This window comes from Pezoporus occidentalis, unplaced genomic scaffold (assembly GCF_034315485.1).
Source record: "Pezoporus occidentalis ecotype Australia unplaced genomic scaffold, CSIRO_AGI_Poc_V1 ctg47, whole genome shotgun sequence".
NCBI classification, from domain to species: domain Eukaryota; kingdom Metazoa; phylum Chordata; class Aves; order Psittaciformes; family Psittacidae; genus Pezoporus; species Pezoporus occidentalis.
In genome coordinates, this window is record NW_026915802.1 from 1,139,481 (window position 1) to 1,166,317 (window position 26,837).

The following is a 26,837-nucleotide window of genomic DNA, read 5'->3' on the forward strand; positions in this document are numbered from 1 at the left end:
CCAGCTGTACTTCAAGGGCAAAATGGGAAGAACTTCAATATACTTTTTAAAGCCAAAGTGAAAGGAGTTGGATGTCTCCAGCTTGGCAGGGCCTGACACAGTTTGGCATATAAGACTTACTTGGGAGAGTGGAGCAATCTTTCAGAATTTGATAAGGAATAATGCTGGGGAGAGGGAAGAAGGAAGAAGGAGAGAGACGAGGGCCAAGGGAATCAGGTCAGTCTGTAACATCAATTCATGAAACACTACTGAAAATGCAGCCAGTAGACTGTAAATACCCAGAAAATCAGGTAAAAAGTAACAATCAGCACACCTATATCACAACTACATCAAGCACAACTCACATCAACTCAACCTAATGCCTTCCTTTGGCAGAATATTTGAGCTTTATTAAGACTGTAGTCAATGCTTTATGTGATATTTTTAGTAGTAAATAAGGGAAGGCCTAACAGCACTGCAACAAATCTAGTATGTGTCAGTGTAGAAGATAATATAATTGATAATGTAAAAGTCAAAACTAATTTATATCAGTCAATCACCGCTGGTGCTGTAAAACCCTTAGAATACAAGTTTAGGATTGAAAATGATCTTGACCAAGTGGAAAAATGATCCAGGAGAAAAAAAATGAAGTATATTTGTCCATCTGTAAACGACATCTAAGCTGGGCGGGTTATGATGAATTTTCAAATGAAGAGGAATTTAAAACATCGTGAAAGGGAACAAAAGCTGCCTGGCCAGGCTGGGCTGTCCTGTGAAGAAATCTTTCTATATAGCATTTAAAAAAGCCTTATGTGAGACTCAGTGCCTTCAGTTTTGCGCTCCGCGCTTCAAGAAAGATATAAATTACATGGAACAAACCCAGTGGTGGGCAATGAGACAAACCAGAGGTCTACAAGTACAGCTTCAAAAGAAAGCCTGAAATAATTGCATTTGTTTAGTCTAGAGAAGATCGTGGAAAAGGAGGAAAGTAGGGAACGCAATGATAAAATTCTGAAATATGTGAGAGGTAGGAGCAAATAAGGCAATAATATGCTCTCTGTGGCCACTGCAGATAAGATGCAGTGGGCTTAAAATAAAGCAGGAAGGTTTTAGATTGGCTGCTAGGAAAGTAGTATATCTATCTCTGCAAAAACAGTAAAGCTGAGGGTTACTGTGGCATTTCCACCATTGGAGAGCTTGAAGCCCAGGAGACAGCAGGACTGCTGAGCAATGATTTGCCCACATCCCCATGGTGAGGCTATGTATTTCCTCCAGAGCCAGTCTAAATCCATTTTCTGTGGTACATCCCCATGTGCAAAGCCTGTGATGCAATGAGAGAAGAATAGCTGATATGCTTGCTAGGACCTGGAACAAAGCAGGGACTAGACCCCACCAGCTGGGCTCCTCTCAGGCATTTCCAAGGGGCAGCTGGACCCTGCATGGCAGGGAAGGAGGGCAAGACATTCCTTTCCCAACTGCAAAGGTGGGTCCGTCCTCTACGGAGATGGAGGGAGTAAATCCCTATCCTGTCCCATGGCCACATCAGGCAGGACTACCCCGGTGTGTTTTCGGCATTCCTCTGCATGGCATCGTAAGGACAGGCTCTAATGGGTGCTGGGGACACCCTGGGGTGATTCGGGCAAATGCAAAGCCCGAAGACCAGGTCTTGCCACGGGTTCCTGTTCGCCCAGTGCTCACACTATGATCAGCAGGGCTGCTGCCAAAATCTGCAGCTACTGTGACTTATTCTTTTACTCTCCTACAGAGCAGTTGGCATCAGCACAGACAGTGCACAGGGCTAATGTGGCACACAGCAGGATGTGCCCCTTCACAGACCAGGAACTGGGGTGCCTGAAAAGGTTTTTTTCCTTTCCAGAGCTCCAGTTTCCTTTCCAGAACTCAAGGTCCACAGACCCTTACAACCACATTTGTCTCTTTCCTAGGCCATGGCCAAGCTTGCAGTTCAGGTTAGCTCCAGAGACTTTGGCTGAACTCTCCTGGCATTATCATCTTCTGTGTTCTCCTCTCAAATCAGCTTCTTCTAGGCCCAGATGGACTTCTTGTGTGCTTTCCAACAGGCAGATTCCTGGAGCAAAAGCTCTGAAAAAAAAAACCCAAACCAACAGCTATTGGTATCTCTGTTGCTGCAACCATGTTCTGACGGAATCATGTGCTGATCCCTGAGAGGTGAGCTCCGCTCACCTGGCCTGTCCTGCCGGCAGATGACCATGCACCCATGCCTTCACAGTCCAAAGGTCCTTGCACAGCTTGCTCCTGACTCATCTGGGGCTAAGAAGGGAGGTCAGCAGGGACATGCTGAATGCTGTGCCTAGCAAAATCCAGGCATGGCTCCTCCTGTTTACAAACCAACTCAGCTGCAAGTCGGACACTGGCAAACTGGTACAGCAGAGCCAGCTCCAGTCCAGGCTGGCAGACTAAGGTGACTCAACTGGTCAAGAAATCTTGTGTTTAAAGCAATGGGCAGAGGTACAGCTTGAGACTCTCCTGCAGACTCGCTCCATAATTTCAGGTGACAACTCCAGGTCTTGAGCATCTGCAGAATTAAGGCATCAGTTCTTCCTGCTTCTGTCCCCGGATGTGAGATTTCTATAGCCAAGGAGTTTCAGAGCAGAGTTCAGCGTCTGGCACAGCAAGGACCTTGTTGCAAAGGGCAAAGGCACGTTAGGAATGTCACATACACAGTAGTAACTGCTGACTGCCTTCCAGGGAAAGAGTGATTTTCTCTGTGCTCTTTTCCTGCAGAGCATAGTTCAGTTTGTACCCCTGGCTTTGACCCTATGAACAATGTTTTTGATATCACAGAAGACCAGTAGGAAGTTCAGAGCATCTTCACAGAGAGGAGCCATCTGCTCCCCAGGATGGGGGCCAGCAGTGGCGCCAGGCAGCTGTGGAGCAGAGCCCTGTGCTGGAGTAGCGGAAAACCCTTGACAGATGTGCAGCCAGCACAAAGCAAAAGGATCAAGAGAGAATGAGGGAAAACAGCTGCAAGTAGCAAAAGCTTGGAAGTGGTCACCATTTATGCAGCAAATTAATGGCAACAACAAAAAGTTGTGATCCCTGGAGAGCTTTGCAAATCCTGTCTATCATCAGCTGTTGGGTATGGAGGTGGTTTGCCAGACCAGTTTTCCAGCTGGGATGATGCTGGGTTTTTCATCCACTCTCATACTCAACACCTGCTTAAAGCAGTGTGCTGGGGTTAGGTCAGCTGGCAGTCAGATCTGACCAGGCTGAGTACAGAATAAAACCTGAAGTGAGGGCTAAGGCACAGGCAATGCATTTGCTTCTCAGCACTGACCCTGATAATCTTCCTGTAGTAGGCTTGTCCTGGGTTCAGCAGTAGCAGTCATTTTTCTCCTTCTTGGTAGCTGGTGCAGTGCTGTGTTTTGACTTTCAGCTCGGGAACAGAGCTGATAACAAGGATGTTTTGGTTTGGCCAAGGACTTTGTGAGCCTCATGCTCTGCCAGGGAGGAGGGAGAGCCAGGAGGAAGCAGAGACAGGACACCTGACCCAAACTGACCAAAGAGGTATTCCATACCACAGCATGTCATGCCCAGGAGGTAACTGGGAGCTACCTGGAAGGGCTGGGAGTCTGCAGGGTTGGAGGAGGTATGGGTCGGTGCTTGATAGGGTTGTGGGGGGCGAGTTATCGGTGGGCTGGTGGTGAGATGTTGTACTCTCTTCCCTTGTTATTTCCTTTATCATTATTATTATTGGTGGTAGCAGTAGTGATTTGTGTTATACCTTAGTTACTAAACTGTTCTTATCTCAACCCGTGGGAGTTGCATTCTTTTCGAGTCTCCTCTCTGTCCCTCCGGGAGTAGGGGGAGGGCAAAGAAGGGAGGGAGTGAGTGAATGAGCCCTCTGCCTGGTTTTAACCCACGACAAGGCTTCATTCCCTGTGAGCAGAGCTTCACATATCCATGGCTGTGGTGGCGGGCTCTGGGTAGTCTCTGTTAGCTGTTGATTCTTGCAGCCAGACATCATCAAATGCAAAGGCTAAGGGAAGGAGGCAAAGCCAAGTGGGTCTTTGTAGTACATATGGTGCTGAGGATCCAACACACATAGCATTCAACATGGTATCCTCCCTCTCAACCAAAACAAATAGCAACATATGCTTCAGTCCCAAGTGAATGACATCAGCAACACATACATATATAAAGTGCTTTATTGCAGCATCAGAATAAAGAAATCTTCTCTATGAAATTTTGTAGGAATAAAAGGCATTTTATATATATTACATATTAAAAATACCCAAAACAAAACAAAACCCAACAAAATAAACTTAAGAAGTGGAAGCTTAGAGATTTATCACTTAAATAGCAGTGGGCTGGACGGAATCTTTGATGGGATACAAAAATAAATGCTTGCTTAATGTCTGCTTTTCTCATGGTGGCCCACAAAGCCTCCTGGTGTATAAGGTGCTTGTGTGAGGAACAACACTGCTTCTTGTTTCTCATGCTCCAAGTCATGCCTGTATCATCCAAACCATAGAGGCAGCGAGGCAGAACAGCCACTCGGCTTTCAACCAGCTTTTTGGGTGGCTCAATGCAACAGATTTTTCTACTTGCCCTTGGATGGGAACTGCATTTCTTACAGAAATGATATTTTCTTTCTGGGGGGGTTAGACTGGCTGACGTACCCAATAGGAAGAGGAGGTGGGTGCAAATCCTGGGTAACAGTCCTTATTATAAGAGCAATTCCTCAGAAAGCAGCCAGTCTAATAAACAAATTGGCAGAGCTATTGAAAGTCTCCTTCAAAAAACAGCTGTTTGCAGTGGTCCTGCTTCTATGTGTGGGTCTAATACTGCACACTAGGCAAGTTTAACAGAATGTTTTTTTAAAGAAGGCTGCACTGATGGTAAATAAGCTCCTTTGAGACTCTGCTGATGCTAATGATTATGTATAATAAGGGAGAAGAAATATGAAGATGCTCTGCTGAATGACAGAAGATAACAAGCTTATCCTTCCATGGCCTTGGCCACTCAGTTTGTCTGCATTCCATACAAACACCTCTGTGTCTGTTGCTGAGCCTCCCCACACATGTGCCAGGCTCCCAGAACCAAGCCATCAGATCACTGCCACCCTCTCTTGACCAGGTCTTTACCAGAAACTAGTAAGCCAATGACCATTTGGGCTAGGGAACATGTAATGGTCATGAAAATTTACCACGGTCTGGGTCACCATCCATGTTTATTTGGTTGTGCTTTCCTTCTCGCCCTTTATATAATACCGGTTATCTCAGACTGCATGCCTATTGGGAAATGGATGGTGTCTGCCTGTTTTGATAACACCCATATCTGGAGTCTGGGGATACAAGTGTGGAATAATAGTTAGATAAGAATAATTCAGTGATAACTTCATTGATACTTTCGCAAGCAATGAAGTCTTAGGTACTGATGACCAAGGACACAATATTCTATCCATAACCAAGGCAAAAGGATCAACATACATTCAACATATAAAAGATACTCCCACAAGGCTCCCCAGATTGCTATGGGACCTCATGAAAGGACAGACCTAGCACAGGACAGTCAACCAAGGACCTCTGCATCCACACAGATGCTTTTTGTCCAACAGAGTCCTGCAGAAAACTATGGAGTAGCCAACAGCTTTGGGTGAAACCTCTAGTCTAGCAATGACTCAATTCTTCTTCACATGTGTTTGACTTGCTCCTTAGTTTTCTTCAATGCATAAAATTTGCTAAATAAAAGCTATGAAGTTTCTGCCAGGTTCAGTGACTGAATGTCCAGGGATAAAGATGCTCAGCCTAGCCTCTCTGTGGGAAACTTGGGAGCCCCCAGAATATGCTGGGAGAAACTGCCATGAACCTGTGAAAAGCTGAATAAAACCCAGGCAAGACCAAAGCATCAATAGAGAGCACCATGATCTGCAAACACCAGGTATTGACATTATTAGCACGAGTGGAGGCACACCGGCTCGCCTGGCCAGGCAGCAAGCCTGAGGAGCGCAGGCTGCACACACAACTTGCTTTCTCTGGGCTGCCTCTTGCTGGGGACCTGGGCAGGCACAGCACGTAGCAGGGCCTGAGGCCAGCAGCAGACCAGAGAAGGGCAATGCTGGGTGCACCCAGCAGTGCCTGATTTGTTGCTATCCCCATTGAGAACTTGTCTTAGTGCTTTTTGCTGCTCTCCAGTAGCAGCAGGAGTGGCAGCTGAGCTGCCTCCCGCCCCCAGCAGTGCTGTGGGTTGGAAACATGGCACATTCTGCTGGGCAGTGTCACATGTACTCCTGAGCACTGAAACCCACTGTGGGGCTGCCAGGATAGGCTGATGGTGGGACTTGCATGGGTGCTGCTACCCAGCTCCCCTAAGCACTAAGGCAAAGGGGCTGAAATGCAAACAGGTGGTGTTCCTCCATGCTGACCTCCTCTGAGGTCCACATGTGTCTGGCTTTGGCACGCAGTGTTCCCTTTTGCAACCCAAACCACAGTGGCAAAGCAACCTTGCCAAGGGAGCCCAGGTGGCTGGTGGCTGCCCCACACACCCTCTGGACCCATGAAACCCTGCTCTTTCCCAACCATGCATGCAAAACCCGAGGAGATGGGCACCTGCACTCTATGCATGGCTGGGACAGCCCTGTCCCTCCCTAGAGGACCCACCCCCAGTTTCAGAAGTAGACCAGCATGTGCCAGGGCAGGCACACAGGGAAGAGCAGGCTGCTCCCCCTCAAATGCAGCATGAAGCCAGCAGGAACTGAGGCCATTTCACCCTGAAGACACTCAGCTTTCAGTTTGCATTGAAAGACTGTGGAGAACAAAAGCAGACAGGAACAGCTCCCAATTCCCTTTACACCTCCCATTCCCTGCAGCTCCCTGTGCGCCAGACCAGGCATCCCAGGGTGCAGGACCACCCCATGTGACATGGCGACCATCACACCATATAACCTCTGGCACCCTTGCAAATCCAAGGAGGGCCAAGGCACCCCTCTGGGGGAATGGGAAGACGCTGCATCCTCCCTGCGCTGCCCAGCGACAGTGAGGAGCCCCCGGGCAGGGCCAGGGCTTCACCAGGCTGTGGTGGGGTGGGATCCGGCAGCAGCCATGGCTGCTCTGACATGGCTGTGGCTAGTACTCCTTGGCCTCCTGCAGCTGAGAGAGGTACTCCTCCTCGGCAGGGTTGTCAGCACACTGCTGCCCATTGTTGGGGGGCCGTACGGCGTGGTAGCGGCTCCAGTCACCCTTGCAGAGGATCCAGGGCAGCATGTCCACCTTGTAGTGCAGCTCTGGGGAGAACTCAGTGCTGATGAGGTTTGGGACGCCGGCTCCCTTGCCGCGGGTGATGAGGCGAGTGTGCTCATCGTAGCAGCAGTGCTGGGCAGCCAGGGTGGTGCTGTCGAGGGAGAGCATGGAGCGCAGGCAGAAGCGTGCTGTGGGCTTGTAGATGTCCAGGCGCTCCTTGGGGCCGCTGGCATCCCGCCATCGGAAGCTCTTGCCCTGCTGCTCATCCCTCAGGTTGACGGCACTGTAGACAGCCTCCAGAGGGTAGGAGCAGGGGCAGCTGGGCAGGTCTGTCAGCACCTTGCTCAGGTACTTGGTGAGGAAGTCGCTCTTGCAGTTCAGCCACTTCTCACAGCTGTCCACCTCTGGGGGAGGACACCAAAGCGTGAGGGCATGCACAGCCTGCACCACACTTTACCCAGCTGCCATTTGCCCATGGCCTTGCCAGCACCTCCAGGCAGGAACAGTCAGGCTCCCAGGACAAGCTGGAGCCAGGCTTGATCACTGAGGCACTAAGAGGGTGGAAGAGGTTTCATGCTGGGGCAGACCCACCTGCCACAGGGCTGGGCTGGCAGTACCCACCATGGGAGAGGGCATGTGGCAGGCTGGCCTCAGCCAGTGCACTGTAAAGCAGGACCATGTTGTACCAGGGCTGTGAGAGGAACTGGGTTTGCCTGTATGACTGCTGAAGCCTTCTGTGGCAGAGATTGGGGTGACTTAGGTCTGGACACCAAATGTGCCAGCCCTTGGGAGAGCCCTCCCCACCAGCCAGTCCCCATGAGATCTGGCACTGAAACCCACAGAGCAAGGCAGAGGCAGAAGCTGACCTGAGTTGAGGAGCTCTGTGGTGTTGTCGCTTTTGAAAGGCGTCTCCTTTGTAGGGAAGACCATTTCTCCATCTGCTCCTTGAGAAACGAAAAACAAACCAAAGTGCCAGGGTGAACACCAGGAGTGGTGGGTATTTTTTCCTCCATAAGGGCACCAAACACCATCCATCTTCCAATCCCGCTCCCACCAATGCTTTGGCTCTCTGCCTGGAAGGGTGGACCAGCAGCAAGACTTGCAGGACAGACCCACCCAAGCTTATGCAAAACCCAGTGGATTTAGCCAGCTCCATCAGGAGCTCATTTGCTCAGGAGAGCATTTTAAGCTTTCAGTGTGAGAGAGGTGCAAGGAGTTGCACACCAAGCTGGAACCCAGCTCTACCACCCTTGGGCATCATGTAAAAGCCTCATTAGAGCTTCATTACAGAAACAAACCCCTGTGGTCGTTAGCCCAGATCACATTAAACATAACTATGTCTTGCAGCATGAGCAGTGCCCAGCCCGCAGCAGCAGGAGACCAGCCCACACTGGGATCGGTCAGTGCCCAAGCACTGGTATTGCCAAGGGCTCACCAGGGCAGTGCGGCAGGTCACAGGTCCTTGACTCTGTTGCTGTGCAGGCATAGCCACAGGACCGGGTCCTCTTCTGGTTGCCACTGCCACAGGTGATGCTGCAAGGGGACCACAGGCTCCACTCCTCCTCGTCTTCATAGTCTGGATACAACAGGGGAGAGGCAGAGAGCAGTAGACCCCAGCACAGCTTCAGCAGGAAGGGAGCCAGCAGCCACCCGGGGCCTCCCTCAGCTCTGCCCTGTCCCTGGTATATCCTTTACAGAGATGCAGGCCTAGCGCTGCCCAGGGCACATGGAGGTGCCTGGCCATGTGGTGCCAAGGGCCAACCCTGTCCTTGCTGTCAGCTGCAGGGAAGCAGCTCCCAAGCAAAGGTTCTTGCTCTTACAGCTTTGCTCCTAGTCATACTGACCCAAACAGGCAGCACTGCCCATCCCCATCCCCACCAAACCTGCCTGATGCACTGGCCATGATGCTGAAGCATCAGTGTGTTAGCAAAGTTTGACTGGTTTTGTCCTTGTGGCCAGGAAGTTGCAGGAGGGAGCTGCTGTGGTGCCCTGGCCTGTCTGCCCAGCAGCACCTGCCATCTAGCCCTCTGCAGCTCCTCTCCTGAGGATGCCCAGGCCTGTGGTAAAGGCTTCTGGCACCGGTAACACACCAGGGACAGAGATAATGGCAGCAGTACTTGCCATTAAACCTTTACATGGTATTTCTCATCTGAACATGCCTTTGCTAGAATCCAGGCTCCAGTCTGATTACATGCAAGGACAATTCCCACTGGGATGCTGGCATGTCTCACTGCCAGCAGCCTCAGCTGGGTGCTGGCCTTACTCCTTGGCATGCTTGCTTAATTTTTAGTAGGAGCTGAGCACCAGTGTGCTGTGATCTGCAGTGCAGTCCTGCTTCCTCTGCAGGGAGGCAGGGCAGTGCCCATGTGCAGGGCAGCTGCAGGCACCCAAGAGGACTCACCGTAATTATATTTGTCCTTAAAGATCCAGTTCTTCTGCCTGGGCCACTGCTGGTCCCAGTCACCTCCCACTCCACTGAGCATTGATTCCTCCTCATACTCTGCTGTGTAATCTTCCTCTTCCTCCTCCTCTTCCTCCTCCCTGTTCCCTACATCCAGGTTGTCATCCTCTTCCTCCTCCTCTTCCTCCTCCTCATCTTCTTCTTCCTCCTCTTCCCCTTCAGTGGGGTCAGTGTATTCCCAGAAAAGAGGCCAGAAGAGGTCCTTGTGAGACAACCACTCAGGGGATGTCAGGGACCAGTCATTACTTGTTTCCTTCAACAAGTCCATCTCCATCTCAGCCTGAGGATCATCCACCACTTCAATGGTCACCTGGAGGCCAGATATGAGGCAGGGCAGTGAGCCAGGGCACAGCACTTGGATGGACCAACCAGCCCATGTAATGGTTCCCAGCCCGAGAGGCCAGAGGTGCTTTGGGGTACAGTAGCACATAATGAGCACAAGAAGAAGGGACTGAAGCAGGGGCAGAGCAGGAGGGGTAGGGGTGGCTGGTGGTCACCCACAGAGACCAACACCACCATCAGAAATTGATAAGTCACCCTTGTAGGAGCATTTGCCCCCAGAGAGGGGCTGTAGGAACAAGGAAGATGCCATGACCGAATTTCTGTGGCAAGCACCCTGTCTCTGTCAGCTACTCGCATCTGGTAGTTACCAAGAAGACTGATGGCAGTGGCCACACGAATCCCACCCAGGAGATGTTTCCTCCTCTTAGGGAACCAAATGAGGCTGGGGAGGACAGGCAGTGCTGGCCCGTATCCCCTCACTGCCCGTGCAGACCTGCTCCCTACCTGGATGTTGGGATTCTGGGCACTCAGGTCCACGTTGGCTAGCCCTGGCAAGCTCTGCAGGTCCAGCATGAAAGGCAGGTTCTCGTCCTGGCCGGTGCTGCTGGGCTGTGGCACCACCGGGCTCCTGGCAGGCTGCTGAGCCACCCCTCGGCGCCTATGCCGCCGCAGGCCAGCCTGCCCGCTTCGCCTCAGGCCCCGCGCCTTGCCCGATGGCGGCAGCTCCTCGTCCCCTGCCGAACGGGTGCCAGATGAGGCAGAGACCTGGAGAGGGAAGAGGTGGTGAGAACATCTTCTGAGGGTGGCTGTGCAGGGAGCCAACTGCTGCCCAACAAGGAAAGCCTGGTCTCTTGCACTAAACAGCTCCTTCACCCTATCTCATTGCAGCATCAGGGCAGCAATGAGCATGTTATTTAATACCCAGGGGCCTGCGCTGTGCCAGGGCTTGGCCCCATTGCACCTGAACAACCTACAGATCTACTCAGGCTTCTCATCCGTGTGACCACCCTCTCTACCCACCTCTGCTGTCCCATTGCCCATCTCACCTGCCTTTCCACTCCCCACTCTCCCTTTTTTGCCAGTTATTGGGCCCTGAAGATGGGTAACAGCAAAGGCTGCCTCTGGTCACAGAGTTACCAGAGCTCATGATTAATAATTTTATATGTTTATATAAAAAGTTTATAACAAAGGCTTTATGACAAGGGAGGAAACCACACATAAATAAATTGTTCTGTGGTGACAGTATTAGGGCAGACAAGTTCACGCAACACAGGTTTAATTGAGATTTCAGATACTGCCCGAAGAGCGGAAAGATAGCTATAGATGGTAGACACAACCCGGCCAAACAGGACGAAACAACGTACTTGCCAGTGGTGCCTATAGCTCTGACACTGCAGTGGCACACGGTGCTTCACAGCCAGTCCTACCCCGGGAGGAGCAGGCATGGAGCCCGGCCAGGGCAGCGGCTCCAGCCGGCCGGCGGGCAGGGAAGCGGACAGCGCACCCTGCCAAGCGGCGGTACCGCACCGAGTTCCCACGTTCCTCGTTTCCGCGCTCGGCGCGCTGGCATGAGAAAGCGCGAGTCAAAGGGCCAGCAGGCTCCAGTGCGCCCGAGAAACCGGAGATGGGAACAACTGGCACCCCCCCGGCTGCACGGGCCAACCCCGGGCAGGCCTGCGGGGCCCCGCAGCCCGGGGCTAGGAGCGGAGGTGCCCGAACCCCCCGCAAGTCGCCTATTTCTGGCTGCCCGGCTGAAACCCCCTTTTGTTCCCGAGCTCTCGCCCTTCGCGCCAGCCCAGCCGAGAGCAGCGGGATTAACGAAGACAGCGGCAGAGAGCGGCGTGCCCCCTCCCCACGGGGGACGCGGAGAAGCATTTCTACCTGCAATTAGAGCCAGATGGCTTGGGGAAGGACTCCCCTCCCTTTCATCCTGATCACTGGAGCACTTCAAAGGCAGCTGGAGCCTGGCCAGACTCTCATGAGCGCACACAGCCTGTCCCCAGCCCTGTGCCCACACATCAAAGCCGGCAGTCCCCCCGTTCCCGGGGGAGGGAAGAGAGCAGCAGGGACGCTGCTGGTCCCTTGGCTGCTGCTCAGAGCAGGCTGGGCGCGGGGAAGGGACAGTGACATACTTCACCAGATGGGCCCGGAGGAGAGAGTGCTGTGGGGAGGAGGGAGCCTGCCCAGCGAGAGCCGTTGGGCTCTCCCCTCTCCCTAGCAGGGGAGCTCACCCCTCTCCCGTGGCACTGCAGGCAGCAAACGTGGGCACAGACAGACCCTCTGCCTGCACCTTCCCATCCCAGCTTTCTCTGCCCCCATCTAAAACACGGCAGTTTTGTGAAGGACTCACAGAATGATGCTCTTCTCCAGCCTGTCTCCTGGTGTTTCAGCCCCTTGCCGGGTCTCCTCTTGTGCCCAGGGACTCCCTGGGAGGGAAAAGGAGGAGCCCAGGCAGAGCAGAAGCAGCAAGGGGGGCAAGCAAGCAAACCTCGCTGTGTCCCAGTTCTGGCTGTACAACACCACCCACCAGCGCTGGGTTTGCTGCCAGCTGCGTGTGCCCAGCACAAGCCAAGCACAAGTGGCTGCCAACAGCCCTGCGAGGCTGGCACTCCTGCCTGATTTGTAATGAGCTTATCGGGGCTGAGTAAGCTCATTTCACAGACAACCCCAATTTAATACACATGGAAAGCAAGGTCTCCTCTAGCAATAGGATCCGAGCTCACACAAGGACATCAGAGCAAGCCAGCCAGGAAGAGACTCTGAGTCTCCAAACTTGCACTCAGTGCCTAATTCAGATTTTACGCCCAAACAAGCTCAAGAAATTCAGAGTACAGTTCCCACAGGGAAAATGTAAAACTGCCCCAGGGGAACTGGCTGCAGAACTGCCACTGGGTGAACAGAGCTCCCAGAACAGACTGCTGGGGGTGTCTGACCTGGATGGCCCAAAGTCCTTCAGCGACTGTCACTGAACCATAGCACCCAACCCTTCTCTCCTGTTAACGTGTGCAGCGCTCAGAGGCATTGCTGGGATAAAATTTGTCCCTGCATCAGAAGATGTCCCTCGAAAGCACAGTCCTGCTCAGTGCCTGACCCAAGTGATTATCAAGTCATGGATTTTAGAGCTGTTCAGGGAGGCCCAGTGTTCCCTCTGGGTCAGAGCATCCATGGTACTGTGACCCTGATAGATAGATGTGCCTTCTCTGTGTAACCAAGGGGCTCCTGCCAGCCACACAGGCAGCTGCCCTCAAGGGTCATGCTCTTGTCACCCTCTCCTCCACCCTGCTTAGGGAACAGCTGGATAAAGCCATTTAGCCTGGAGCTAAGCCACTGCAGCGCATCAGCTAAGAGAAGAGTGAAAACTCTACTCCCCTACTCTTCATGGAGTGCAGGAGAAAGGCTGCAAACCATTGCAGAGATGGTCGAAGCAGCTCCCTTCTGCTTCTGACACTGGTGAAGGACACTTGCCACCACACCATAGAAGCTGACTGCACAGTGATGAGAAGTCATAATATCTCACAGCTGAGCTCCAACCTTCTCCTGCAACCAGCCAGCACCAAGCAAAGGACAAAGTTGAAGGGGGAATTGCCGCAGCTCCTCCTGCGTACACTTGGGATATCCTGCCTGGCTGGGAATAAGGGTTTCCAGGGCAGAAATCCAAGAGAAACTCTGGGGCAGCACTCAGGAAAAAGCATGTACTTTCTGTTTGTTAAAAGCATGTTTAGACTGAAGGCCATATGCAGGATCACAACTGCCTCCCTACCAGCACAGGAGCTCTTCCCACATAATCCAGGCTTTCCCCACTGTAGTGGAGACTGTGCAGGGGGTCAGTGTAGGACCTTGGGGCACAAACTCAGCAAAGATATTAGAAAGGGGAAGGAGCTTGTCAGTAATTCACCCCAGTGTTGTGCCTACCTTGTAGACAAGATGGGTGACAAGGTGTGTGGAGAAGGTGTGTGGAAAGGACACATATAATTTCTCTAGAGACTAAAGGCTGATTTCTAGTCCATATGCCTCCATTAAAATTGCTTGTAAATATGAAGATGGCAAAGAGAGCAGCTGCAAAACCGTTTCAAGGGATGGAAAGACTTTTCTAGTGACAGACTTGTATAATTGAATTTGTCATGTTAAAAAGAAAAAGCAGTGACTTGATTTCCTAGTTCTTTAAGGCAGTAATCCATCTGGCACCAGAGACCCTCTAATCCAGAACAGAAGCACATAATAGGAACCAACACATTCGAGTCAAAGCCAGACAAATTCAGCTGAGGAATAAGGATTGTGTTTTTAACACTGTAGGTGATTAACCACAGGAACAAGCTAACAAGGAAAGTGGTAATATCTCTAGTGGAGACAGTCAAACCCATGTCACTGGGCTCAACACATATGTACTGCATCTGTGCTAGGGAAGAAATCCAATGATCTAATGATTTCTTCTGGCCTTAAAATCTGCAATTTTGCTACAAACTTCTCTAACACTCTGAACTAAATCTGGGTTCAGAAAACAAATGACCAACGTCCATGTGCTGCAGCTCTTATGTAAAAAATATTGGAGACATGACATCTCAGATCCTACAGCAGTTTAAAACCTGAAAACATCGACATAATAGTCCCTGTGCTGTATGCCCTTCAGCAACCAGAGATACCACTATGCCGCCACCACAACCACAAGTACTTGTCCCTGCCGCATGTTCCTCTGTAGGCACAAGTTGCCACTGAACCCACTGACAGTGCTCTCTGTAACTACATACATTGCAGAGCAGAGCTGCTCTTCATCATGGGGTTAAACCCAAGCCAAGTACGCTTGAGATAACTCCCTGGGAGCGAAGCATTGCTGGAGCCTGTGCATCAGCACAAGGGAGTCCCTGCACAGGGCAAGCTCCAAGGACGCAACTTCCACCCACACCTATCCTGAGCCAATTAGTGAGCACATAAACTTGTTCAGCTTGAACAAAAGAAACCTGCGCGCAGGGGAGTCAGATCAGAGGCAACAGTCAGGCTCTGCTTTGGGCTTGCGGCGAGAAAAATGATGTATTTGCTAAGGGCTGGTATCACATTGGTCTACAATTATAAGGAATGAGGGTTTTGTTGCTTAATCATTACTACTTGTGTTAGGTTTCCTTTGAATAGTTCTACCACACTGTACTGAAATGAGAACCCCCTAGAAGAACTATTGATCTTTTCCTGAATAGAGCTGAGTCTACACAAGTGTATTCCTACTCCTCCCCCCAAGCTCTCTCCGACATTATTTTAACATCTGTCCTGCAGTTTGTTGCAAACTCACCCACTTATGAAATTAGCCAAGAACAGAAGAGAAACCAGAACATTTTTTATCTACCATAAAACTTTTCCTTCCATATTCACCTAAACAACCTGTGAAGATTTGGAGAAAGCTTTCCAACAAAATCTATCTTCGACTGAAATTGGGCAGGAGCAGCTCCAGGGCAGGGTTTTATTATAAAGCCATGGAAGCAGAAGGATGCTGGTCAGTTGCTTCAGGAGGAAGGCCAGCCTGTGTGTGGGGAGCTCTGGAGCATAGTTTGCAGAAGGGCTCAGGACAGTTTTTGCTGGCGGGATGGGAGAAAGTAGAGGTTTTTCCCAGTGCTAACAGGTGACACTGTGGTCTCTTTAAAACAAGGGAAGGTTGAAGTGTAATCAACAGGAACAAATGCTGTGTGCCACTCTGCCTCCCTCCCATAGTGCTGGGCAAGCTCTCTCCTTGAGGACCCCACCACAAACACGACTCAAAGGGCTTTTTAAGCCCAGCCAGCTGAGACTACTGTAGCCTCTGGAGGACTGTAGTTTGATCCTCCCAGCTCATAACCCATCTACCGGCACAGTGTTTCAGCCAGATGGAAAACTCACTGGGTGCACACCAGGCAAGAGACCTCTGCATCAACTCATCATGCTCTTAATGGAGCACCCAGAACTGTGCCAAGGCACAGCATGCTCCTACAGAGAGCTGCCGTGAGCTGGGTGGGTGCCTAAGAGACAATGGGAAAGGTGCAGACGCCTCCCAGTCCCTGTTCCTGTCTTCAAGACCTCCTGAGCCACGATCCCAACAATCAGACACAACACCTTTGTACTTATAGGCAGGTGGTTTAGCAGGAGCCATCACACAGGGCTCTCACAAGTGAGCTATGGAAGATCTGCCAGAGGTAATTTAAGGCAGTGGATACCTCCAGCTGCCTCCCTCTTCTTCTGCCCTCAGTTACATTCCTGCCTGAAAGGAGCTATGGCACAAGAGCAGGACCATGATCGTCCAACTGCTCTGCTCACTGGTCTACCTGTGCTGGCTCTGACTGGGATAATCTTCACAGCTACTGTAGGACTGTGTTTTGGATTTGTGCTGAAAACAGTGCTGATAACACAGGGATGTTTTACTTATTGCTGAGCAGTGCTTACACAGTGTTTCTGACTCTCACACCACCCCACCAGTGAGCAGGCTAGGGGTGCACAAGGAGCTGGGAGGGGACACAGCAGGTACAGCTGACCCCAACTGAACAGAGGGATATCCCATACCATGTGGCATCATGCTCAGCTTATAAAGCTGTGGGAAGGAGGAGGAAGCGATGGATGTTCAGAGTGGTGGTATTTGTCTTCGCAAGTAACCATTACGCATGATGGAGTCCTACCTTCCTGGAGATGGCTGAACACCCGCCTGCTCATGGGAAGCAGTGAATGAATTCCTTGTGCTTTGCTTGCATGCATGGCTTTTGCTTTACCTATTGAACTGCCTTGACCTCAACTCATGAATTTTCTTGCTTTTTACCGTCCAATTGTATCTCCCATCCCACCTCAGGGAGGGAGTGAGTAGCTGTGTGGGGCTTGAACCTGCTGCTGGCTGGGGTTAAACCATGACACTGCCTCAGGATCAGCTCACACCTCAGTGCTGGTTTTGCTTTGTTCTTTTTTCTTCAGATAAAGACTGAAGCATCTCCCTTTAGGTTTTAGGCAGCTCTGCAAATGCTGGTAGAACAGACAAGGCACTCGGTTATCACGCTTGTGTGGGCAGATGCTGTTTATGGCAGACCAGAAGCAGCTGGCAGCAAACTGTGGCTGTGCAGGTAGTTATTACACCCTCAGGATTATAATTTTCACACGGTTATCAAAACACTTTAGATCATGTGGAATCACTCTCTCTTATAACCAGCTTCATCCCAACTGTCTTGAGTAGAGAGCTGCAGGAAGTAGCATCAAAGGCTTTCTCATCTCTCATTTGTTTTCATGTCTCACAACTGTGGTAACTGTAATCTCAAAACCCTTCTCAAATTGGGTGACTCAGTTGCCCCCAAGGCAGAGCCAGCCCTGGAGCAGAAGACACCACAGCCAGGAGAAGCAGCAGCACACAGCACCATGAGGAGCAAGGGCATGGCCTAGTTGACTTTGTGCAAGACCAAGAACAGAGCAGTTGGCCAGGCTGCTGCGAGTGCTCCTCACTGTACATCACGGCTGGCATAGCCTGGCCCCTCTCACCACAGCCAGTTCTCCTGCAGGTGTGCTGATGAGTAACTTGCCTGTGGCACCCTCAAACAACTCCCCAGGTCACTTGCAATGCAAGGAGCACAAGTAGAAGCCTCTCACCACGCCTGGCTGTTGCACCCCTCAGTGTCACACACAGGTGCTTCTCTACAGTAAATATCTTCTCCCTCTCTGACACTGAGAAAAGTGCTGTAAACCCCCATTTTGCAGACAAAGAAAACGGCCTGCCCCAGGTCTTTCAGGCAGCCTGTGGCAAGGCCAGGAATAGGTTCATGTCTGCCATGTCGTATTTGGAGCAGGCTCTTGGGAAAGCCCTCCACATCTCAGTTTCTCCTCCCCACCTGCCCCAGGAGGGGCTGCCCTGCCTCCCGCATTGATGAGCTGCATAGACCTTGCAATGGAGAAACTGGGACTTCTGGTTCACACCTCTGACATGTCCCTGTGCAGCAGCCAGGGCTGTGCTCACCAGAGACCCTGCACAAGCACATAGGTACAAGAACCAACCCTTGATGGGTGGTGCCTGCTGTGAGGAGTCCAGCAGGAGGCAAGGCACCCCTACCTGAGGAGGAAGGTACCCAAGACCTCTGCTGCAACCAGGCCAGCTGGGTGCTGCTCAGATAGAGCACAGCACACGTATGGGAGCAGGGCCCCACAGGGACTGCACAGAGCGGTCACCCAGGCAAGTGAACAGACACACATCCATACCCTCTGGTGCTCTCTGGCAAAAGCTCCTGTTAAGGCACATGTTTTCTCTTAACACAGTTGAACTGTAATACACATAAGCTCTTAATGCATCAGGCTGAGTTGCTATTAATTTGTTTCAGCTCTGAATCCCATGTGCTTCAGTAACCATTAACTTGCTCCAGCTAATGATCCATGTTTGTCAGCCTGCACACCGTAACCCTCTGACTGCTCCAGCTGCTGCTTCCTTCCCTACTGTAGCCCAGGCAAAAACGCAGAAGGAAGGAACACAAGATACAGCAAAGCAAGTGCAGAAACTGAAGAGGCCAGACCAACGCCAGCCTCCCCCTGACTCCTAGCCTGCTAGAAGACACAGGGGGACACAGGGCAGGTCCTGGACACCCCACAGATACTATCCCCCTGACTGGTGAGTGCGTTGGGGCTCAGCTGCCAGGAAAGAGGCAGGGCTGGCTTGCTCATACACAGGCTCAGGCTGTCAGAGCTTGGATGGAGGACAGCTCACCTGAAGGGCACCAAACCCATGCCATGCACCAGCCTCCCACTGTACCCTAAATGACAGAGGCTTCCTTGGCTGTGGACACATTCGCAGCCCTGCCTCACACTCAAGTCCTATGTGCTAGATAAGGCCCTGGAAGACTGGGCTAACCAGCAGCTCCTAATTCAAGATAAAGCCAAGCCTTGCCACCTCTTCCCTGAATGCATGGGTGCTTCCTGGCCATCTGCAGACAGGTTCCCACCTTGAGCCTGTCCAGCAGCACTGGGGACCAGCAGAAGGCAGCAATTTATTGCATTTTTTCCCTTTGAAGCTGTATCCTTCCCCTGGAGACTAACTAAGCTGCAGTCCAGGAGGTGTCAGTGCCCTTCACACCAAGAGCCACCTGGGACTCAGAGGCAGGCCTCACACCTCGTAAGTACCGAGATGAAGTATATTTCATGTCAGCTTCTCAAAGAAGTTACTACACAGAGGGAATGTGCAGAAACTGAGCTGCTTGGAAGCAATACCATGCAGGTAGACTTTTACAAGTGACCACATAAAAGCATCCAACAGCCCAGTGAATGTTCCCTGCAAAAATGGTGTACCAGAGAAAAATATAGTCCTCACACTTTGGCAAGCTCCTGTCTCAAATGGAAACGTTTTCACACCAAAACATGGCTGCAGTCTCTTCCCTGCTTCTTGGCTTTGAGCTCTGGTGTTTTATATAAAAAACTGAGCTTTGGCAGCATTGGCTTTGGAGGAGCTGGATGGCACAGGCCACCTTGCTGTTGTGACTGTATCTCAGAGTATCAGGCATCCCTGTGGAAAGTGTCCAGGCATCCCGTTTTGGGGATTATTCTGAGTTTTGTACTGGTACTATATAAACCAGAAAATCCCTGGTTTGTACTCCTTACTCCTAAAATGCTGACAAGAAGAAAGCAGGAATTAATTCCCAGTACACTCCCTGCGTCACCTCACTGGGCTTGGAGGGACAGCGACTGAAGGCAGGATAAGTCCTCACCTACCTGTCTTTAAGAAGAAGGTCTGCAAGAGCTGGACACTTTTGGGAACCCAGAGAGAGGGCTGAGCAATGCCCTGTAGGGAGATTTATGCCTAATCTCTACCCTTATATGTGCCTTTTACAGGAACCCCTTTGATTGTAACAATGGGAGCGAAGCAGACCTATTTGTGCAGTGAAAAGGGAAGAAGCCCCCTTGTCGGGCAGCTTCCCTACACCCGGCTCCCTTTTGTTTCTGCTCCTGCCTGAGCTCCAGGGCAGGAGGGTTTTCAACTGTGTTGACTAAGATAATTTGGCACTTCTCAAAAGGAAATTTGCTACAAAGGGTGAAGTACCTCCCTGCGCACAAAGAGCCCCTTTCAGAGCGGAAGGATGCTTCAGTGCACGTTTTGTACCCACAAATCCGACCTCCGCCAAGGACAAAGCCAGGGACAAGAACGCTTAATTGCTGAAGAAATGAAAAGGTAAAAAGCACATCCGCAGGCAAAATGACTCTGCTACTGACACAGCCGCGGGTCCTGGCAGGGCAGGTCCGGGTGCCCCACGCAGGGCTGGCACGCACGGGTGGCAACACACGCTGGAGACACACAGCACGGCGATATGGCCCTGGGGAAAGCACACGGGAGGCTCCGAACACCCGTATTCTCCCCCGCGGTAGCCCCAGTGGTCTCCCCAGGCAGCATGTGTAGGCTATGTTAGGGGTCCCAAATAACAGGGCTCCCCCAGTTTATAATCTCCTGACAAATTCCACTCAAGCCCTGTTGATATTTCCATTTAATGCTTTTTACCTAGTACAGCCACTCCACGTCACCTTGAAGCTCCTTTACTTTGCACTTGCTGATATCTCCAGTCAGGCATCTTGTCACTGCTATACATTCAATTTCTAAGCACTCCTCTGCTCTCAGGCTCCCTATACACAGGACAGGTGGATTTAAATCAAGACTGCTACCAATGGCTTTTAATCAGCAAGGAAAACATCTTGGTGGAGACCGTCAGGTTTGAGCACAGTTTCCCATTGCTACTCTGGCTGCCTGAGGTAATCAGTAAATAATACACACTGTTGTTGCTCGTTTCCTTCTTTCTCAGGGTGCAGGAGCCTCTCATATGAGGTGCTGTACAAACCCACTGATTTGCAGCCAACTACAGCCCTTTGGTATTCTTTTGTTGCTTTCTATTATCACTTATCACAGACACCAGATTTGCTTTGCTTGAAGACTCAGACCAGGGAACTCCAACAGCAAGCTCCAGCCTGGAGTCTCACCCTGTCCCTGTCCCAGCCCTGCAGTAACAACCCAGGGTGCCTCAGGTTGCTTGCTGCTCTTGCTCTTGGAGCAGTTCCCTCCTGCCACCGAGCCCACAGTCACTGGGACTGGACCCCCTATAGCATGGTGCCACCTTCCTCTGCCGTGCTCCATCACCACTGGGACGCTCGCTACCAACACCCCCATCACTGCTACTGCCAGTACTATTATTTCTATGCATAGGTATTGAAGTGCTTGTATTGGTTGACACAGATCTAATAACTTCTACTGTTTACATGTCTAGTGTGTTAGAATGTTGGCTATTTTCTATTTACTAAAAGAGTACTGGAGCAGACTGGTATCAGTTGGAAAGAACCCAAATATTTATTAACAATGCTCAAAGCCAATATTTTGAAGTCCACCAAGTTTATCAAAACATATTTTGCATTTAAACCCCGACTTCAAAAATAAACAGACTGTTAAGCAATTTGATGAGCTGTCTCTCATCTCCACAAGAGACACAAGCTTTTCCAAGTATTCAATTACCCAAATCTGAAGAGCCACTGGCATGGGTCAGTGCTTGGACTTGCACATTACTGCGCACATCAGAGTGTGATGCATCTGACCCGCAAAAGTGCTTCTAAAACCCCTGCTGTGCACCTGCTTCCTACTTCAGAGCCTACCTGCCTTCCATAACAGCAGGAAAAAGACTCCAAATGAGCAGCTATCTTCTGTTGTTAGATTTAAGTCACAGTTTGGAAAGAAAGTGTTTCAACTTCCAGTCAATTGGGCTGAAGAAATAGAAAACATTCTCGCTACATCTGTTGCTTATGCTGGGTTCGGTGTACCTCAGGCAAAGCTTTTCTACTCAGTATCAAGGCTGAGAAAATGTAAATGCAAATGCTGGCTCCTTTGGTAATTAATGACTGGAAGCAGTGGATCCTGACTGTGGCACAGGACTTTGGGACATACTGATAAGGCTATCACCCAAAGGTAAAGCATGTGTTCTCTCCATCCTTCCTGCAATTAGAAGACTTCCAAACACCAAAATTTACTGAAAACCTGAATGGGTTTAATTTTTCTAGATTATTTTAGTATAGAAATACAACTCTGAGGCTCAGCACAAATTATAAAAGTTCCCGTTCACTTCTAAACCAAGGGAAAATGTTTACTTGGCATGAAGATGCTAAAATAAAATAAGGCCAAGTTTTGTAACTGTTTAATGGTTTTGATTGTCTATCTGCTCTGTCTGTCATTTCTATTTTTCTCCTCCTGGCCCCCTTCATTCTACCCACATCTGTAGGACATTACCCGTAGTGTAACCAATACTCCAGCTGTGGCTGCTCTGCTGCCACAGAGACAGGACGTATCAGCGCTGCAACAGGAACCATCTGTGCCTATGACCCAAAATCACTCTGGATTTTTTTCTAACCACCATACTGCTGCACTTCTGCTCCCTGCTCTAGTTCAAACACCAGGCATGTCTGCTCCAGATTCTTCCCCACAGGCACCAGAAACAGAGGATTTCCTCCCAACACAGTCAGAAGACACATGCCAAAACCTATCGTTTTCTCCCTGCTGTGCAGAGTGTGAAGCTGGTACCTGGAGGGATACAAGGTGTGCTCAGGAGCACCAACAAAAGAATTGAAAGAATGTAACTCCCACGGGCTGAGATAAGAGCAGTCCAGTAACTAAGGTATAACACAAATCACTGCTGCTACCACCAATAATAATAATGATAAGGGAAATAAGAAGGGAAGAGAATACAATACCACCCGTCGATACCCAGCCCAACCGAGCAGTGAACTAGCCCTTCCAGGTAACTCTCAGTTACATCCTGGGCATGACGTACTGTGGCATGGAATACTTCTTTGGCTAGCTTGAGTCAGGCGTCCTGTCTCTGCTTCGTCCCAGCTTCCCCTCCTCCCTGGCAGAGCATGAGGCTCAGAAAAGTCCTTGGTCAGACTAAACATTATTGAACAGTAACTAAAAACATCAGTGTTATCACCTCTGTTCCCAGGATGAAAGTCAAAACAGCACTGCACCAGCTACTAAGGAGGAGAAAAATGACTGCTACTGCTGAACCCAGGACAGTAACCACCCCTTATTCCATACCATTCACGTCATGCTCACATCCCACATTTTTCAATATGCCATTCCCCTGAGGAATCTATTCTTCATCTTCTTCCTCACCTCCACCCTCAAACCTCTGCCTATAAACTTGTATGTTTGTATTTCTGCAAGAAGCAAAAGTCCTGGGGACAGAGGCTGTGCTGTGAGTGCCGTATGTGATCTTTGGCTGGTCACACAACGCTCCCCATTCACAGCCACTCACAAACTGGGACTGACAGAAGCTTGCCCTGCTTCCCGATGTATTTCAGACATCAGATAAAAAGGAGCCTGAGACTGTGCTGCAGGGTCCCGTGGTGGGGACCTGCACAGCTTCCTAATATGCACTTTGTCCTTGTCCTACGCCCCCTGCTACAGGGCTGCAATATTTTCCTGGATTTCCACCTTAAATCCCTACTCCCTCTGCAGCTGGAGGCTGAGCACACTCTGCCTGGCATTTGCCTGGTGAGTGAACCGGCAACTATGTCTGTGCTTTAAGTCTTACAAGCAAAATACAGCACCAGCATGATTCCCCTGAGATGAGCACCATGGTTTGGCAATAACTAGCAGTAAGGTATACTGTCATTGCTCAGCACCTCCTCTGCCAGTGTAAGGAACACTGCAGATCAAACCTGCTGCTCCCCGCACTGCTGTGTATCACCAGCAAGGGCTGGGCTTCTCTTACCCCATCTTGCTCTACCTCGTAGAGCTTTTCTCATAGCCATTTTTCCCACTTAGCCCTTTCACCCACTTCTATCAGTAGAATTCTTCAAAACCGTATTTTTTAAACACAGCTCTGCTACCTGAGCCACTTTTTCTCCAGAGAACAGTGTCAAGATGTAAATAACTTGCTTTAACTGTTCAGCTGTCTGTCTTTCTTATTCAAACCCTTCTTCCTGCCCTCCTGGTAGTTTGCTTCTTCACCGTCCCTTTCCTGTCATCCCCATCAGCTCCAACCAGTTGGTTCCCAGTTTCCCCTTCCACGATGCCATTGCTGGCCGGATCCGGCTCTCAGAGGGGCGAGAGATGCAGCCCCAAGACCTCCTCCCCAGCCTGGGGGGGGGTCCCGAGGCCTCCTGCCCGGGATGCTGGACGGCGCGCAGGCTGCGGGGATGAGAACAGAGCACGACCACTCTGGAATCTGCCGCTAGGTCGTCCCAGCGGGAAGGGGAGACGGCGGCTGAAATCCGTCACGTCTTCTTTTTGTAGTAGCAGAATTTTGGAGTTCCTGGCAAACCACCAACGCCACTGATGCTGCCGCAGGTCGGGTTGCGGTTGGACCCCTCTCTGCGGGGATGTTGCCCCCTGGAGGCAACGGATCCTCCCGAGCGCTGGGTCTCGGCGCTCGCCCCCCCCCCCCCCCAAAACACCTAAACCAGCCCCTTTCCTGCAGCCTCAGTGCAGAACTGGGGCTACCCGACAATCCCGGGGGCCGGGAAAGGGCTCTGCTCCTCAGCGAGTGAAGTGCCAGCCCAGCAGAGGGGAGTCACGGAGCCCTGCTTCCCCCCCGGGGCTCCGGGCGGCCTGGCCGCGGGACACGTGTTAGATGCTCCCTTCGGAGATGCACAACCGTCCCCGAAAGAGCCCAGATGACCCCGCTGGGGGGGGGGTTCGCTTCCTCCCTCAGCCGTCTGGGCACGGGTAGGGCTGCGGAGGGCTCGGCCCTGAACCCCCCCGGCTCTCCATCCTTCCCCAAAGGCTGCCTTACCTCCGCCAGCTTGGAGCTTCTCTCCTTGGGGCTGTTGCTGCGCTGCTTCCTCACGGGCAGCCCTCTCACCGCAGCCAGGAAAGTTGTCAGGAAGACGAAGCCGAGAATGAGCACGACTTTTCGTCTAATCAGCGGCATCTCTCCCTCCCTCTCGCCCCTCCTCGCCCGCCCAGGGCAGGCGGCCCGGCAGCACGCCCTCCCGCAAAGCTGCAAGCCCCGTCCTTCCTTGCTCGAGAAAGCAAAAGAAGAAGGGGAAACTCAGAAACACATTAATGTATATGAACTATCGCCGCCGGGAAGCGCAGCTCCGGCGGGTGCGGACGGGGCAGGGTCCCCCGGGCAGGGCCGCTCCGCTCCCTGTGATCTCACTTGCAGATTGCCGAGCACGTTTCAGTGTCGCTGCTTCCCCGGGCTCGCCCGCCGGTGCCACTGATGCTGAAGGATAACTCTGAAAAGCTTCACAAGTGTGAGCGGAGAGGGAGGGGGGAGAAGAGGGCTTCGCCTCCCCATCCCCCTTCCTAATCCCTTCGGCAATCTGATTTCTTTTCCTCCTCTTCTCCTCCCCCCGCCAAGTCACTCCCCGGGGCTGCCGCGGCTCTTCAGGCACCGCCGGGCGGGCGGGCCGCGGCCGCTCGCCGGGGAGAGGCTCCTTCTCGCAAGGAGCGCGGTCAAGCCCCTCCCGGGCGAGCGGCGAGGCAGCCGGCCCTCACGCTCCCCTGCCCCGCTCTCTCCGGGCGCTGCCCCCTTCGGGTGCCGCCGGCCGCTCCTCCCCTCCGGCAGCCGCATGGCCCCGGCGGCCCCTTACCCATCGCCCCTGCCCGGCGGTACCCTGCGGGGCGCTGCCCCTCCGGCGGGGTCGGCCCGGGCCGGCCCGCGGCTCTTTGTTCCGCTGCCGGGCGGCGGCTCGCCTCGGCGGCGCCAGCCTTGCACAAGCCCCGCGGCACCGGGCGCTGCCCTCCGGGGGAGCCCCGCCGCAGCACCGGGGCAGCGCCCTCCCGGCGAGGCGAGGCGGCCTCGGGCTCCGGGCCGGCCGCGAGAGGAGGGGGGGGGGGATGGAGGCGCCCTGGACGGAGGGGCGGGAGCCGGGCGAGGGACTCAGCCGCAGCAGACGCTCAAAGCCTCCAGCCGCTCCCCTGGGAGGAAAGCTTTGGGGCACGGAGTCGGATCCCGCTCGCCAAGGCCAGACCCTGCACTCTCCTCTACCGAGTGGGGCCGCGGGCTCAGCGCAGGGACTGGGGCAAAAGCGGGGCTCTGTGCTCCCCGGTGAACGCTCCGGCTGTTCCCGCGCTGCGGGAGGAAGTTTCCATCACTCGAAACAAGCCTTGGTTCTTTGATCTGCTCTCTCCTGCGCCGCCAGCATCTTTCCTAGCCCCCAGAGCCCGCTAGCAATACGGTGCTGCTGGGTACCTGGGATCTGGAAAGCTTCTTTTCCAGGATCTCCACAGGCATCCAGCAGCCTGTGAGCAAAATTATCATGAAGGTATTATTAGGGAAAGACACTGAAAGGAGGTTTTGCAGCCCACTGAGGAGAAGTGCCGGTGCTGGCACGGCCCCCAGAAATGGACACCTAGCACAGAAACCCTAAATCCAGCATTCTACAGCAGCCTGAGCACAACCCTGCAATGCACCTGGGCCGATTTGTGCATCCGCAGTCGAAAACAGGACCCACACCTCCTTTTTGATTACCGACATCTGGTTTACACAAACTTAGGGCTGAGATGAATGAAAGGAAATGTTTAAATCCAGGCACAGACTGCAGGACAGATGTGAGGTCAAGAATACCATGTGGGATGCATCAAGAAGCCTTTAAAACATCCCTTTAGCAGCATGACAGCTGATAGCAGCCCCACACTAGCAGCACCCAAGGGTGGCAGGCTGACTTCTTAGTGGAGCCAGCATTACATGGCCAGCATGGACTGCAGGTGGGCAAGACCTCAGGACCAGCAGAACCTCTGTAGAGTTGTCTCTCCACAGCAGAATCAGCTTCTCCAGACTGTGCATCATATAGGGCTGTCACTGTGTGACAGACCCAAGACTGGTAAGAAACTGCTGAGCATCCCACCACATGTGCAAGGCTTCCTGGTGCTGGAGTGAGGACACTGATTAGTCTGAGCTCTCAAACAGGCGACAATTTTACCCAGCAATTCCAGCATCAAACTCTGAAAT

At 52.0% G+C, this 26,837-nt stretch overlaps 1 protein-coding gene across 2 annotated transcripts; it reads right to left on the reverse strand.

Annotated features, from left to right (window-relative positions):
* Window positions 1-6,691: 6,691 nt before the first annotated feature.
* On the reverse strand, window positions 6,692-25,612 carry ISM2 (isthmin 2). Of its 2 annotated transcripts, XM_062636158.1 has the most exons (7): window positions 25,041-25,612; window positions 24,672-24,896; window positions 10,447-10,707; window positions 9,601-9,970; window positions 8,635-8,775; window positions 8,066-8,143; window positions 6,692-7,603 (listed from the first exon to the last, which is right to left on the reverse strand). In XM_062636158.1, exons 2-7 carry the CDS (start codon window positions 24,807-24,809, stop codon window positions 7,086-7,088), a joined length of 1,506 nt encoding a protein of 501 aa, XP_062492142.1. In that variant the 5' UTR covers window positions 24,810-24,896; window positions 25,041-25,612; the 3' UTR covers window positions 6,692-7,085. The 2 variants fall into 2 exon arrangements, with proteins under 2 accessions (XP_062492142.1, XP_062492141.1); XM_062636157.1 differs by having other exon boundaries at window positions 24,672-25,612.
* Between the last annotated feature and the right edge of the window lie 1,225 nt (window positions 25,613-26,837).